This window comes from Salvelinus namaycush, chromosome 30 (genome assembly GCF_016432855.1).
Source record: "Salvelinus namaycush isolate Seneca chromosome 30, SaNama_1.0, whole genome shotgun sequence".
Classification (NCBI taxonomy): domain Eukaryota; kingdom Metazoa; phylum Chordata; class Actinopteri; order Salmoniformes; family Salmonidae; genus Salvelinus; species Salvelinus namaycush.
This window is the reverse complement of record NC_052336.1, coordinates 24909665-24925682: the sequence shown is the minus strand read 5'-3', so window position 1 is coordinate 24925682 and position 16018 is coordinate 24909665. Positions and strand designations below refer to the sequence as shown.

Below are 16018 nucleotides of genomic sequence, written 5' to 3'. Positions count from 1 at the left end.
ACAGTACATAGCTGAGGTTCACTAGTCTGTAAAAGACGACGTCATCTATTTAGAAATGACATCTCCTCAATTTGTCAGTGATTAATGGTGTTTGGCCTGGAAATGGTTTTCATCTGAACAACGTGCAAATTCTGGGATTGATTCCTATTCATTTGACCAAAGTGATTAAGCCATTGAAATTGACAGGAATTCTGACATGTTACCAGCTCGGCGTATCGAAGGAGCAGGTTCTTTCCCGTTTGTGTTGAGAGAGTGCCAAGCAGACAAAGGGCTTTACCGTAATAATTCAAATCTCAAATGTCAAGTATAAACAGCCTCGTATCTCGATGGAAACGTGTAAACACAAACAGAGCATACCCATCGCCTGTGGCACTTTATATGGTTTCACACATTGTCATGGAGCAAAGTAAATGCTTTGCTAGCGTAATGCTATTGTTTCGGTCGGCATTTTTTTGCTTTAAATGGACTCATCCTTCTTTGATGTAGCACTGTAAATTAAAGCCATCACATTGCTACTAAGCTTTGCATTTGTTACGACTAATGTCGCACGAATACACTGTTATATAGTAACAAGTTCATCACCGGGTACTAGGTGTTCTCCCGTTGTCCTAAAATATATGGCGGTCTATTCTGCTCCATGTGAAGGTAAAGCTAATGGCTAGTGCTAATAGTGAAGGGCATTGATGGACTTACTTGTGGCCCGATTCATGAGCGATGGTGAAAGCTAAGCCCAGTCCTGTGTCTTCATTAATCGTACAGCTCCGGTATTTACTACACATTCCACTTATAGGAGCAAAACCTGCAGAGATAAGCAGAGGAAGAGGGAGAAGGAGAGGAGGACAGGTGTAAAGTTAAAGAGTCTTGTCAGGGAGATATCGGGCTCAAATATGTATTCATACAAAGCTACTATGTCTATCTACAAAAACCATCAGACAACATAACTGTTCTGGGAGAAGGAAGGCCGTAGGCAGTGTTACAAGACAAACTTATTTTTGATACAGGCATGTATCAGTGAGCCAAGACTGCTGTTACATGGCAATAAATGCAGTCTTTACGGTTTAATTGGTCCACGGACAGCATGAACGCTATGTATTGTAGCATGACAGCGGTGGGTTGTATTACAAAGAGCATATTTAAATCAAGGCCTTGCTTGCTCCTCATACTGTACGTCCCAAAGTGCATACTTGTGGTTTAGGGCCATTGAGAGTAATTAATTATACTGTAGTTGGCAGATGCTTCAGTTTTAACTGATCTGACAATGCTGCCAATTGTTCACACTATTGAAGAGAAGGAGAGAACAGGATGGGTGTAAGATGTGTGTAGGGTGTGTGCATGTATGTGCGTGTTAGTGCGTACGCGCATGTATGCATGGCTATACTTGTGTAAGTGTATGTTTGTGAGTTTTGACAAGGGTGTATTTAGTGTAGGTGAAATCCCTTGCCGGAGGGAGTCCAGGCAGAGCATGTAGGATCCTGCCCACCCTGGAAGTGACCCCATGACCTCTGGTGCTGTCTAATCCCCCAGCAGCACCATGACTAAGGGCTCTAATCTCCAACAGTCACTTTAGGGGCCCTGGCTGACCTGCTTCAGCCCCACCCCCACCCCACCATCCCCTCCCTCCTGGGGTGAGACCTTACCCAGGGTGTCACATGGCTCGTTCTTCCAAGAGCAGATGTCCAGGCCGGTGAGGAGCACGGCATGGTCGTGGCGCTTCCCGATCAGGCCCGACTGCCACTGGCAGAAACTGTTGAGAGACTGGTCGGCGTGGTGGTTGATGGACAGGCCGAGCTGAGGAGGAGACAGACAGGAAGAGATCAGAAGGGGAGACTGGAGAATTCATGACGTTGGGGAGGCTGGTGATTTTATTGTCAGGCACTCAGATCGATGTGACTCACTGGATCTTGCTCTAGAAGAAGCAGGCTGACCACCACAATGTTGATATCAGTTCCGATGGTGCCGTCTTTGAAAAGGCTGGAAACCTGAAACAAAACAAACCCAGGTTGACAGTTTGAGATTAACATTTCGGTTCAAATGAATCGTTGCTAAACATTTTGCGTGAAATAAATACATAAATCATGACATTCATTGTTCGTCAAGGATTAGGCCAGGGTTTTTCTTTAGGATAAAACCTACTTCGGGATATGTTACATGACTGATGACTGACTGACTGACTGGCGTCCCTCCCCTGCTCACCATGTTCATAACAGTGAGGACGTAGGTGGTGACGTTCTCTCTGCCGTGTTTCTCCAGCATCTTCCTGTCTGCCACCACCAGCGTTTCCACATTCAGGCCCCCCACCTTGTTCGATGTGATGGGTGATCGCTTCGCCCTGCCTGGGAGCTCAAACTCATCAGGCATGACGAGACGATCCTCAGCAGGGGGCTTGGGAGTGTCTGCAGAGATATGGTAGAGGGATAGAGGGCAGGTAGGGAGGGATAGAGATATGAAGAGAGAGAAAGAGGAGACAGGGGGGGAAATGCTTTGAAAAGGATCTCAAATGACAGCTCCTCCTTTTTCCTGGAACTTTCCCTGATAAGAGCACGGGGCCGGCAGAGCGTTGAAAGAGCAGGAAATATTCAAAGTCATTCTCCTCAAGCTGCTTGCGTGTATTCATTTCAATAAAGGCCAGCTACTTTATACCCTACACTATCTTAGCGCTTTTTCTTTCAAAGTACATTATACACATTACATCATAAACAATCAGTAGTGGAACATTTTGACCTTTATTTTATATTTGTTATTGCACTGTTATCGTTCTGTTTCTGTGATAAAACTACAATGCATGTCGCTCTACCATCTCTACTATCACTGTCCTGTACAAACAGTCCCACGTGACTGTAATGTGTTTTTCTCACGTGAGCCAATCAAAGGCAGTCATAATAATAAGGAAGTTCCCTTACATACATTGCTTGCGGCGTCCACAGAAGTGTTGTCTCTGCAGCTTCCCGTGCTGGTAGTCGTGGTGATGCTGGTGATGGTGCTGTAGATATGGGTTGTCAGGTTGCGAGTTGTGGATAGATCCCTGGCCACCATGGACTTTGTGTTCAGCCGAGCGTTTGTAGACCACGTGTGGGTGGTGTCCACTCGGGGAGCTGTAGTTGTGTTCTGCAGCTAGGTGCTGGGGCAAGGGGGCGATGAAGTACTCATCATCAGACATCCGGATCAGACCTGACTGGAGAGCACAGATACCCCTGGGCATTAGATGTATTCATCAACATTAAACATTCATTATGGGGGATGAAGATGAGAGTCGGATCAGTAATAAGTCATGTAGATTGTCATGTGTTAAGGAATGGTGTAAGTAAGAGGTCTGTCAGCAGTTCCTAGATAAGGCCCGAAGGGACATAAAATAGAGAGGAGTCATCTCAAACCAGACACAGACACAAGAAACCCTGGGACAAGGTGCTGTCTCCATAGGTGTTTCCATAGGTCAGGCTCCCACAGGGATGTGACTTACTGTCTGTCAGGATGATAGAACCGGGTATCAGAGGTATTCTGGGGTAGCTGCTCCTCAACACAGGATTCCTAACCCAGAAGGGTAGTGGGTTCAGAGACCATCTAGCACCAACTTTTACACTGTAAAGGGGTTGCTGTGAATTTGACAGTAACTGACAGGCAGTTCAGTGGCAAGTAAAACGATGTATTTCATATTACAGTACACCTACTGTAATATAAATATGGTATCAAAGCAAGTACTGTGTAATGACACACAGTACAATACTGCAGAATTGACTGTATTATACTGTACAAAAGTCAATGCTACCGTAATCAGAATGAATGAATGGATAAATGAAATTCATTGAGGGGAGGGGTTTGTATTTTACAGTATTTTACTGTAAAAAATATGTATTTATGCATATTTGGTATTTTATATCACTTGCCCTTCTAGAGGCCTCAATAACGGCTTTCAAACTGGCAACTACAGGGCAAAACAGACAAAACGGACATGGCAAAACACTTGCTGCCACTGCAATCTGTCCCCTATACATTTTAAATTGATGGGGTACTATAACCACATAGGAGTTAAATTTGTACAGCATTCTCACTCATTGGTGCAACAAATATAGCCTCCTACAAGGCACGCCTCAAAATATGTTAATGCACCATTAACAAAAATTCTATGCACCCCAAAAGGTTTTTGGCATTCCAAAGATACGGTAACCAAAGGTGAAAACATGAAGCAGACCAAACTTTTTGGTCCTTTAAAAAGTAAGTAAAATATTGGGTGCTATAGCTTGGAAAATAAATACAAGTGACTCTGAATGACAACATAATGTTCGTTTCCAACATTTGGGCTGTTTTCCTAAAGAAGTTAAATCCGCATCGTGTTTTGTTTCCTTGCCACGATACTAACTAGTATTGTGATACTTGTATCGTCCCGGCTCTAGTATTCTAGGAACAGTACCATTCTAAATACAGCAATTCTTTCCTCGTCCACAACATTTTCCCACAATGCACCATAATTTGAAGTAAGTAAAATGTTTGAGTATTTTACAGTTGATAATACCCCACAATACTGTATAAATTACAGTTTTCAGTTACAGTGTAGTTTACCTCTCAAACACGGCCATAAAAAAACTCCTGTGCACAACCTAAGTACTGCTAGTTGCCATGGATACAGCTGTCAGATACAGTGAAAAAAAAAAAAAGTAGCATGATGCAAGACAGCTTTATAGATGATAGTGCAGTCAGAGTGTAACTGGTAAAAGGTTGTCAGAGAAGTTCCTAACTAGTAGTGTCTAAAATGTTTGCAGGTCAACAGAAACAACAACCCAAAGTGAAAAAGTCCCTTTTGAACAGACCTCTGCCAGAAACTGTTCTTTAATAAACCAGCTCTTCATGTAAAGGATTCCAATACACTCCAAAGAAAGGAATAAAGTGTTGAGACAACCTCTCGGAGACTGCCTGTAAAAACACATTAAGGCGGGAGGCCATTACTCTTCAAGCATCAGCATGGTCCTGTTGACGGAGCTAGCACTGGAGGGGACTGAATCAATTTGATTAGCGAAAAGAGCCGAACACAGCGGCATTCACTTTCCCTTTACATGTTAGAGGAGGGCTACGATGTATGAGATTGCCTCTCTATGGAACCCTGTCAGCAAGCCAACAACTGATTGAAAAGATCCAATATTGTCTCTTTGTCATCCTTCGAGGCAGATCGTTCCCTGTGGTGTGTGTGTGTGTGTGTGTGTGTGTGTGTGTGTGTGTGTGTGTGTGTGTGTGTGTGTGTGTGTGTGTGTGTGTGTGTGTGTGTGTGTGTGTGTAGTTTGATGATTGCATGGAGCAATAGGTAGGGGAGAAAGGGGTTTAGGTTCAACTCAAAAGTAATAATATCCTTTCATAAATTAGGCAAAGGTCAATCAAGAACAGAACATAAGGCACCAAGCTACTGTAACACCTCTGAAAATGCATTTGACTTACTCACTAGTCAGCTTTCTGTCTATGGGCCATGTGCAACTGCTTCAGCACCAAGTCCTACATTTGGAAATCCATAGCAATATGATCAATCTTTGAAAGTTTGACATATAGATACAGAACACCTTTCCAATTAATAAAACATTTATAATACATCAACTGTAGATTCCTTATTTATACATTACACTATATGGAGGTGTAAAAGATTATTTCAAACATCACCACAGGCTGACAGTTTTATTTATACTGAAAATAAATATAAATGCAACATACAACAATTGCAAAGATTTACTGTTCCAGTTCGTATTGTCACACCCTGATTTGTTTCACCTGTCTTTGTGCTTGTCTTCACCGCCCTCCAGGTGTCGCCGATCTTCCAAATTCTCCCCAGTGTATTTATACCTAAATCGATGGGAGGCTTCGAGAAAGTAGGAGGGAGAGGGAATCTGTGCCCTGAACGCCCTCGTTCGCCTTTGATTCCCACCTCGCCTCTGAAGAATCCCGGAGACCCCCGAAGTCTACATGTCCGAGTGAACCCGACGTCACCCGAGTTCTCTCTGGAATCACCGAGGGCTGCCGAGGGCTCCTTCGGAGTCCAGGCACCTGGGCAGGGCTAGATTGACTCAGAGCTGTCTATATTGTGGAGCTATGGGACATTTCATAGCTACCTGCCCATTAAAACCCCAGGCTCATCAAGAAGGGGCGAGTACTCTGGTGGGCCCTACGGGTAACTTTTCCTCTCCCCTTACTCACACCCCTTTCCATGCCATCCTGCTGTGGGGGAACCAGTCGAAATCTCTTTGGGTACTCATCAACTCTAGGGCCGATGAGAGTTTTATGGACGCTAACCTGGCGGCCGAGCTGGGTATCCCCACTCAGCCCCTCTCCATTCCCATGGACGTTAGAACACTGGACGTGCGCTCTATATGCCGGGTCACTCACAATACCACTCCCATCAACCTAAGAGTGTCAGGGAACCACAGCGAGGCAATCCAATTTATGCTGATTAAGTCTACTCAGGTTCCTGTGGTATTGGGATTCTCTTGGCTCCAAAGACACAATCCCATCATAGACTGGACTGCTGGTGCCATTATGGGCTGGAGCCCGTTCTGCCACGCCCATTGTCTGAAGTCAGCGCAGCCTGCCCCAGGACGTCTTCCTGTGGGCTCGGAAGTTGCCCCGGACCTCTCCACCATTCCTGCATATCCCGAGCACCAGGACCTCCGGGAGGTTTTCAGTAAGGCCTGGGCCACTTCACTTCCTCCGCACCGACCCTATGACTGCGGGATCGACCCTATGACTGGCTTCCCCCCTGTCTGCACTCACCTCTCCCAAGGTTCCATTCACATGGTCCCCAGCTGGGAACTCAAGCATCGCTTCACCACTGCTTCCATATTGGTTCATCCTGACCCATCCCGTCAGTTCGCAGTGGAGGCCGATGCTTCGGATGTCGGAGTGGGGCTGTCCTGTCCCAGCATTCTGCCCTGGACCTGAAGTTACATCCCTGGCGTTGGAGGGGTAGAAACACTGGTTGGAGGGTGCGGAACATCTGTTCATTGTGTGGACGGACAACAACAACCTGGAATGTCTCCGCAACGCCATGCGTCTCAATTCCAGGCAAGCTGGGTGGTCCCTGCTTTTCACCCGGTTAAACATCTCCCTCTCCTACTGACCAGGATCCAAGAACATCAAGCTGGATACGCTGTCAGGCCTATACACCCTCGGACCCTGAGACCATCCTTCCACCTCGTGTCTGGCGACGGTACTCGGCTGGAAAATAGGGAAGCAGGTCCGTGAGGCACAGCGTTCCCAACCGAACCCCGGGGGGGGGCAGATAACCGGATGTTTGTGCCTGACGCTGCCCACTCCTCGGTCCTGGAGTGGGCCCACTCCTCCAGGCTTGCCTGCCACCCGGGTTCCCGTCGGACCCTGGCCTTTGTGTGGCAACACTTTTGGTGGCCTTCCATGATCCCGGACGTCTCTGCGTTCGTTGCCGCCTGCACGGTCTGTGCGCAGAACAAGACTCCTCGGCAAGCTCCGGGTGATTTTCTTCAACCACTTTCTGTCCCTTCACTGTCCCTGGACCTCGTCACAGGTCTTCCCCCATCTGATGGCAACACCACCATCATGACAGTAGTGGACCGGTTTTCCAAAGCCACCAACTTCCTTCCTCTCCTCAAGCTACCCTCTGCCAAAGAGATTGCCCCAGCTCATGGTTCAGCACGTCTTCTGTATCCATGGACTCCCGGTGGACATGGTCTCCGGTGGGGGCCCTCAGTTCTCGTCCTGGTTCTGGAAAGCGTTCTGCACGCTCATTGGGTTGTCGGCCAGCCTGTCCTCCGGTTTCCACCCGCAGTCCAACGGCCAGTCAGAGCGAGCCAATCAAGAACTGGAGACGACTCTTCACTGCCTTGTCTCCGCCAAACCCCATCACCTGTAGCCAGCAACTCGTGTGGGTTGAATTCACCCTCCACACCCTCCACTGCTCTGCCACTGGGCTCTCGCCTTTCGAGTGTTCCCTGGGGAATAAGCCCCCTCTCTTCCCAGAGCAAGAGGAAGAGGTCGGCAAACCCTCGGCCCAGATGTTTGCCCGCCGCTGTTGCCGTACCTGGAAGAGAGCCCGGTAGACTCTTCTCAAGACTACCTCCAGGTATCGACGACAAGCAGACCGCCACCGGACCATGGCTCCCTGGTATTGTCCCGGGCAGAGGGTATGGCTGTCAACTCGTGAGTCCCGCAAACTTTCCCCCCCGCTTGAAGTTGTCCTTGATGTCCTTTGTTTTTTTTACATTGTTGTTTTCTGTTTTCCTTTGTCTTATCCTGAGATCTGATACATATAAGGAAATCAGTGAATTTAAATAAAATCATTAGGCTCTAATCTATGGATTTCACATGACTGGGAATACAGATATACAGTACATCTGTTGGTCACAGATACCATAAAAAAGCTAGAGGGATGGATCAGAAAACCAGTCAGTATCTGGTGTGACCACCATTTGCCTCTTGCAGTACGACACATCTCTTTTGCATATTGATCAGCCTGTTGATTATGGCCTGTGGAATGTTGTCCCACTCCTCTTCAATGGCTGTGCAAAGTTGCTGGATATTGGCGGGAACTGGAACACGCTGTCATACATGTCGATCCAGAGCATCCCAAACATGCTCAATTGTTAATTATGTCTGGTGAGTATGCAGGCCAAGGAAGAACTGGGACATTTTCAGCTTCCAGGAATTGTGTACAGATCCAACATGGGGCCGTGCATTACCATGCTGAAATACGAGGTGATGGTAGCGGATGAATGGGACGACAATGGGCCTCAAGATCTCGTCACGGTATCTCTGTGTATTCAATATGACATCAATAAAATACAATTGTGTTTGAGGTCCGTAGCTTATGCCTGCCCATATCATAACCCCACGTTGACATCACCAAACCACTAGTCCACACGACAACATACATGTGGTCTGCGGTTGTGAGGCCAATTGGACGTACTGACAAATTCTCTAAGATGCCGTTGGAGGCGGCTTAAGGAAGAGAAATTAACATTAAATTACCTGGCAACAGCTCTGGTAGACATTCCTGCAGTCAGCATGTCAAATGCACGCTCCCTCAAAACTTGCGACAACTGTGGCATTGTGTTGTGTGACAAAACTGCACATTTTAGAGTGTTCTTTTATTGTCCCCAGCACAAGGTGCACCTGTGTAATGATCATGCTGTTCAATAATCAGCTTCTTGATATTCCATACCTGTCAGGTGGATGGATTATCTTGGCAAAGGAGAAATGCTCACTGACAAGGATGTTAACAAATTTGCGCACAACATTTTAGAGAAATAAGGTTTTTGTGCATATATGAACATTTCTGGGAACTTTCATTTCAGCTCATGAAACATGGGACCAACACTTTACATGTTGCGTTTATATTTTTGTTCAGTGTAGTTTTGAATGAGTTAAAGTTGAGCAATTTGCAACAGCACTCCAGTTTAAGGTTTGCAATATAAGACAAGAACACAGTTAACATTAATCTGGCAGCAACGACCGCATCCAAGACGTTCTGGAAGAGTTTGCTGTGCTGTGCTAGCTGAGCGTGCATTTATCGCAGTCCGTGAAATGTGTCATGTTGCTGTAGAATGAAGAGGCAGGGGTTTGGTTTATTTCCGCCTGGCAGAGCTACCAGACAGACAGGCTGATAAACACCCTGGCCTCTGACAGACCATCAGTTCACTACTGTGGATGTTCATGTCAGCAGGGTAAGAGAGCGTTAGACAGCGCTGGTGAGCAGGATGTATCCACCTGGCCTCGTCCACAGTGAGTTACAAACAGAGGAATAATGGTGAAATGGACTCTGTAAGCATTGGCAGACTAGGGGAAAAAAATATGTATTTTCTTTTGGTCAGCACTACTATATTATTATGTATTACCTAGTCACTCGTTTATGTGATGATGTGATTTCTTGAGACAGAGAAAGAACTGAGTGAAGAAAGGTGAAACCAGAAATTTAATTTTTGTTTGGTTTCCCCAAACTGCTGTCCTTTCTCCCATTTGATGACCAAGTTAAGCAGTTCATTCCACTCTCTGACCATGTCTGAGATCGTTGACTAGAGTGCTGAACCTCACACATTCTGTCTGGCCATGGAATGCCATCTAATCTCACCTCCTACTCTCCAAATCCAGCCCAAATAGCTGTGCATTGTCATCCACACCCCCCAAACCCCTCACACCCCATGACCCCTGTCCATTCTTTATGTGTGACACCCACCTCCCCCTTCACCCTCCTGATCCACATTTCCCCAGACTAGCAGGTGGCAAAGTAAACATAGGCGCACAAAGGGGAAGCCATGCAGAAGCTCTTGTTGTGAAAACAGTGGCGGGCCATGGCAGACTGCCACCATGCACAGGCATCCGCTCCCAGACTCCCACCACCTGGGACAGGACAGGGGGACAACGGGGGTACTCTGGGGAGGCCAAGTCCACCATAATCCCATCCATCTCTCTTCCCTCAGGACCTGACAGAACCACCAAACCACCTCGTATCGCTCGTTCCTCCCCCGATGAGGATCAAAAGGCCCTGTGTGTGACCCAGGGGCTCTTGTCAAACTTGGTTCTGTTTCTCCCATGATAGTAATGGGCAGTAATGGCTTCGGGCGTCCGTCGATGTCTGTCAGCCTCGTTCTCTGTGTTGCTCCAGTGCTTTGTTGAGGCAGAGTGATTTCTCTTTCCGACTGATGGGTTTCAATCAAAAGGGGGTTTACACTAAATGCAGTGACGTCTATTTTGGCCTAGCCTCAGGGTACCTTGTGTGCCTTGCCTTCCTGTGTCACATTTTCCTCCTCGTTCTCTAACGTGACTTCGGCAGAGCCCCACAGGCCTTAAAACACTGTGTTCAGACAGAGAGAGAATAACCGTACGGGACGTCTTCAGCCCAGCTGGGCAGCCAGAACAGCCAGGACCCCTCCCTATGAACCAGCCTTAGCTAGCCCCCGACACAGGCCATAATCTAGGAGTAGACCGTGTGAGGACAGAGAGCAGGGAGACACTGACAAACATGGTGAGGATACACAATGCTATACTGGATTTAGAAACCATTCCATTGGCTTAATAGCCACAAGACTTGGGTGCAACCCTCACTGTCATTTCATTACACTTTTCCACTGCACTGTAAAGATCTGGCAGCCTGGTCAGTCTAGTGCCTGCTCCAGCCCTTTGAACTGACGAGTTTAGGGATCTCACCAACTAACTCACAGCACACTGTCAAGCAATATAGGCCTATGCATGGATATATGGATGCTATTTGTATAAATCTCTGCTATGCATTACATCAATAAAGATATTATATTTTCTGCTCATTTTTGCAGTGGTGATAGTAGTAGTAGTTCATCCCAGATGAGCCCATTTTTAACATTTGCATATGTTTTGTAAAGCTACCATGAACTAAGCTTGTGGCATTAACAAATCTGTCAGCGACAGAATTACTCACACAGACTGAAACTGTAAAAGAGACAAAGATGGAGGAGACAACGAACCTCTTCCAGGTTCTAACCCTCCAGGTTCTAATCTGCTAACAGACTGTGTACAGTCTGTTAGCAGATTAGCCTGGAATCTCGCTAGCCACTTCCTGTTGTAATGTGCCTCCCCCCCTTTAACCCACAACAAACGTTAACAAACACCCTGGAGCAAATCCACTGTTAGCTAGCTAGCGCTTCCCATTGTCTGCCAACCCCACACACCACCTCACACTCAATTATCACACATGTATTCCATTTGTCTCAGAAACATACCACACTTTACTATAAAATATCTAATAACATCTTCCAGCAGTTAGCAGTATGCTTGATAATGGGAGGAAATTGATTCCATCTGTCGAGATGTGGTGCGTCTCCTTTCTTGTTCTGCCTGAAATGTATGTGAGAGTCCTGCGAAGACTAGTAGAACTGTAAAATGAAATGTAAAAGTACAACACTGAAGGGACAACGTGCAAAGAAAACATAAACATACTCGTAGCCATAAAATATCAGTCATATCAGATACTAATACCTCAATGTACTGTATTTTTTCTGGCAATACATGTAATACATGTTTTGCTATGTATAGTAACATGCTGTTAAATGGATGTTATTCATGACAACATATATCATCTGAAAAGTACTTGAGATGTATTGAATTTCACAGGGAGTAGAGAGACACCAGGTCCTCAGACTTCAGGGAAAGCTGGCATATTGATGTGGCAGACCTCTAGTGATCTCCTTAAATGTACACTTGTAAGAGTTACACAGATTAGAGGGAGATGTCCTCTGTTAAACGCCAGTCTATTTCTCCTCAGACCTGCAGACATCAGACGACTCTCCCCCCCACCACCATTCTCAGATCACAGGATAACATGCACATGGTTACTCTGAGTTGACAGTTTTCCGAACCCAACAGTCTACATGTTGGGAGTTAGCTAATACACCGATGGTCTGAGGACTTCCCTATGGAAGCTATTACAACATGACTTTGCGTTTGCTTTCATGTGGTTTTCCGAGGCCTGTGACTACATACTGTAACCTTACACATTTCGACCATGCATGTTTTCAGTGTAAGTACGGGACACAATTTATAGCTCGTTTCTTAGGATCTGTCGCGGGGGGAAACGTAATTAGCTTGTCTTTGTGTAAACTGTAGCTGCTTTTAAGGCTCCCAACCATGACATTATATTTTAAAGTGCTTACATGCCGTTAAAGACTGGGAGAGATGTGTGAGAAACCCAAAGCCAGTGATTATAAAGCTCTAAAACATATCTGCACTCCAGCTCAGCGTTACATGTGACCACAGTGTCGGCGAATGCAGACCAGAGCATCCACATCACTCAGCTTCTGTCAGCTATGGTAAAAGGATACAGGCCATTATCAGTCCAAAATACAGCCCACTTCTGTGTGAGCGGTCTATGTCTCCATGTCTATCATTCGACCTGGCCCATAATGATTTGAGTTTGCCTCAGCGTTAGCATAGAGCATTCCACAGAGTGTGTGGCGTCACTAATTGCCTTTAAAGAGCATAGACACCCACTGAGCAGCCCTTGTTCTCCAAATAAAGCAGAGGTGGGCCTGGAAACACCAAGGCTAATGATGTTATACAGCCCCCTTATCAGCTGAATCGAATGGGCAAGGTTCAACTCATTTTCCTGTCAGACCAGTTGGGACCAAGCAACTTCCTCTGACAGTGGATGACGACTCTGCAGGTGGCCAAGTTGGGAAGTCCACTATTTCTGGCACTCGGTCACTCCCAAAATCACAAGAGGTCAGAAATAGAGAGAAGAAGAGGATATGAGGGGAAAAGAGAAATTGATAGAATCTTAAAGTAAATGTGGGATATACTGTATATGGTTCTGTGTTCAATTTAAGCTAACACCTTTACTATTTCCATTGTTTCCAGTACCCTGCCCTGAACCTCAGACACTGTCACTAGCCGGCTACCATACAGTACTCTACCCTGCACCTTTGAGACCGTTGCCCTTGTACAGTCATTGAACACTGGTCACTTTAATAATGTGTACATACTGTTTTACCCACTTTATATGTATATACTGTATTCTAGTCATGGCTCATCATATATAGCTGATTGGGGACCTTATTATGGATGAATGTGCATTTTCTTTCTGCTTGCATTTTGTATTTTCTGTAATTTCTGTAAAAGAGGCCGTGGTCTCAGTATAACTCCCTGATAAAATAAAGGTTAAAAAAGTATACATTTTTTTAATTGACTGCTATACACACCTTTTCTATTCATATACTGTCAATACACACCATTCACATACATATATATTATTTAGTTTCTGGACTCAGGTCCGGAAGCTAATTTCCTGCAATTCTGTCCATTTTGCTATTGGGTTTTGTGCTGTGTATTTCAATAATTTATTCTCTCATTCTAATATTTTTAATACTGTACATTTCATTTTATTTACACTGTTTATACACACCGCATATTTTTTTATATACTGGATTCTTGACATAGCTCACTCTAGTATATCTACAACTGTACATGTAATTCCTAGAATATCTTGTGTAAATTCATCCAGTGTAGATACGTAGAGATTGCACTTGGATTACTGTTACAGTGCTATTTGGGTTGTTAATTGGATTCGTTATGACATTTCTTAATTTCTTTATTTTTACTTTTTGGATTATGTGTGTATTATCTTGTATTGCATCGTATTGCTGCACTGTTGGAGCTAGAAACACCAGCATTTAGCTGCACCTGTGATAACATCTGCAAAATCTGTGTACGCAACCAATAAACATTGATTTGATTTGTTCTGCAACCATGTTTGTGCACAAATGTTCCCTAAAGCAGCCACACCGGTCAAAACACTATCCTCATCTCACAACAAGCCAGAACCGTTGTTGGAAAATAACATATTGTCTAACAAAAGCTGTACTGCATCTACTGTGCTGACACAGACGGGTCGAGGAATATGTATGGATTCTGCTTTGTGAAGTGACGACCACTTCAGCGCTCCTCATCCGTCTCGCGTGACAAAACCCGAGCACAATGCCTGTGACAAGAGCAGAATGGCGAGGGCCTGGCTGGCCCTCTCCTACTGGCATCTAGCGGTGGGCACTACATCACTGTCACCACAGAGACCACCAGGGAATCGCCCTCTGCAGCGCTCACAACACGACCGGCTCACGTCGTATGTGGCATAACAGCCTATGAGTTATGAGAGGGACGAGGGAGCCATTGTAACTACAGAGGCCCAACAGACGTTCCAATTTGTCCAGTCCTCTTATGAAAATGGACAAGTACAAATACCCAAAGCCCTACCTGAGAATCCCTCATCATGTATCAGGCTCAGCCCTACTCCCTGTATGCCCTGCATCCATATGGAGCCCATTGTGGGGAGATGGAGCCCATGGGACACTGAGCAGAGAGAGTTGTGGTTTACAGTAGGTCATATGAGGTGCTGAGAAAGAACTGATCTGCAGCCATCTTGTATATTTCAGGCCTGTGCTCTCCAAAGAAAAGTTCACTCCAGGACAATCATTTATGGCCACCACATCACCTACGACTCATGTTTTGTAATATATGCAGGGTTATAATAATCCCAATAATAATCCCAATAAACCGGTTATATGACCAATACCACACCACGGGAAGGGAATGACTGTCTTTTTTCACACAGCGGAACGTCCTGCGACTTAAACCTCGTCGAGACAGACAAATGTGCATGTCTGCTGATATGTTTCCATTCCTCAGTTCATTGTTATAATGGATATCACAACTGTCCCTGAGTGGTACTCCACACGCTAGGGTGTCAACGACAACAATAAGGCACTAAGCAAAATAAACAACTTGCTTTGAGGTGTCTGAGAGCAACAAGCTGGGGAATGAGAGAAAGAAAGGGAAAAGGGGGAGGTTTGTTTTCACACTCATCCCCTAGTACCTGAGGGTCATTAAAAAGACCCCTAGTACACATCCAAACAGACTCAATTACCCCCCTAATTAGAACAGGTCTACAACTCCACAGGGGTTGTGGGAAAATAATACACCTAGACCTCTCAGGCTAATTTCTAAAACAAAGAACAACAAAACCTTGTTCTCAGAATATATGTGGTTACCGAAGAGAAAGTGACCTGCTTCAATAGGAAACACTGAAAGGAGAGATGTCACACAGTGACCACATTTACATGAGCACAGTATTCCGGATGGTGGCTCATATCCCGGTTTTGGTCTTACTCGGGATAAGCTGTTTACATGCACCCGCTCACGAGTATCCCTGTATCTGTAAATAAACAGAATATTCCTAATTTAAGATCATATGGGTTAAATGGAATATTAACTGAAATATGGACACTGACTGTAGGCCTATAACCTCTCACATGTAGAGTAATATAATATTAACTCTTGCAGAATTATGCATTTCTTGCTGTAAAATTATACAATTTTTTAAAATTTTGTCTCTGCAACAGGAGTGGAGAAATCGGATTTCTTTCTTTCAGCATCTCTTGAGAAAACGTGAATGCGCGTGTAATGTGTTATCTTTGACGCTGTTATGCAAGCAGACTATTTCAACCACATACAATATGCGCCCAAGATGAACTTGAAGTCTTATCAGAAACGTGTTTCG

The 16018-nt window shown here is 45.3% G+C and overlaps 1 protein-coding gene across 1 annotated transcript in view; it reads right to left on the bottom strand.

Moving 5' to 3' along the window:
• Nucleotides 1-16018, bottom strand: part of LOC120025073 (A disintegrin and metalloproteinase with thrombospondin motifs 18-like) — a 58394-nt gene that overhangs the window by 27642 nt on the left and 14734 nt on the right. Inside the window, exons 9-13 of the mRNA XM_038969508.1 lie at nucleotides 2905-3172; nucleotides 2194-2393; nucleotides 1896-1979; nucleotides 1638-1788; nucleotides 694-799 (exon numbers count right to left, since the gene is read on the bottom strand). Coding sequence (XP_038825436.1) covers nucleotides 694-799; nucleotides 1638-1788; nucleotides 1896-1979; nucleotides 2194-2393; nucleotides 2905-3172 — 809 coding nt within the window. The remainder of the gene's footprint in view (nucleotides 1-693; nucleotides 800-1637; nucleotides 1789-1895; nucleotides 1980-2193; nucleotides 2394-2904; nucleotides 3173-16018) is intronic.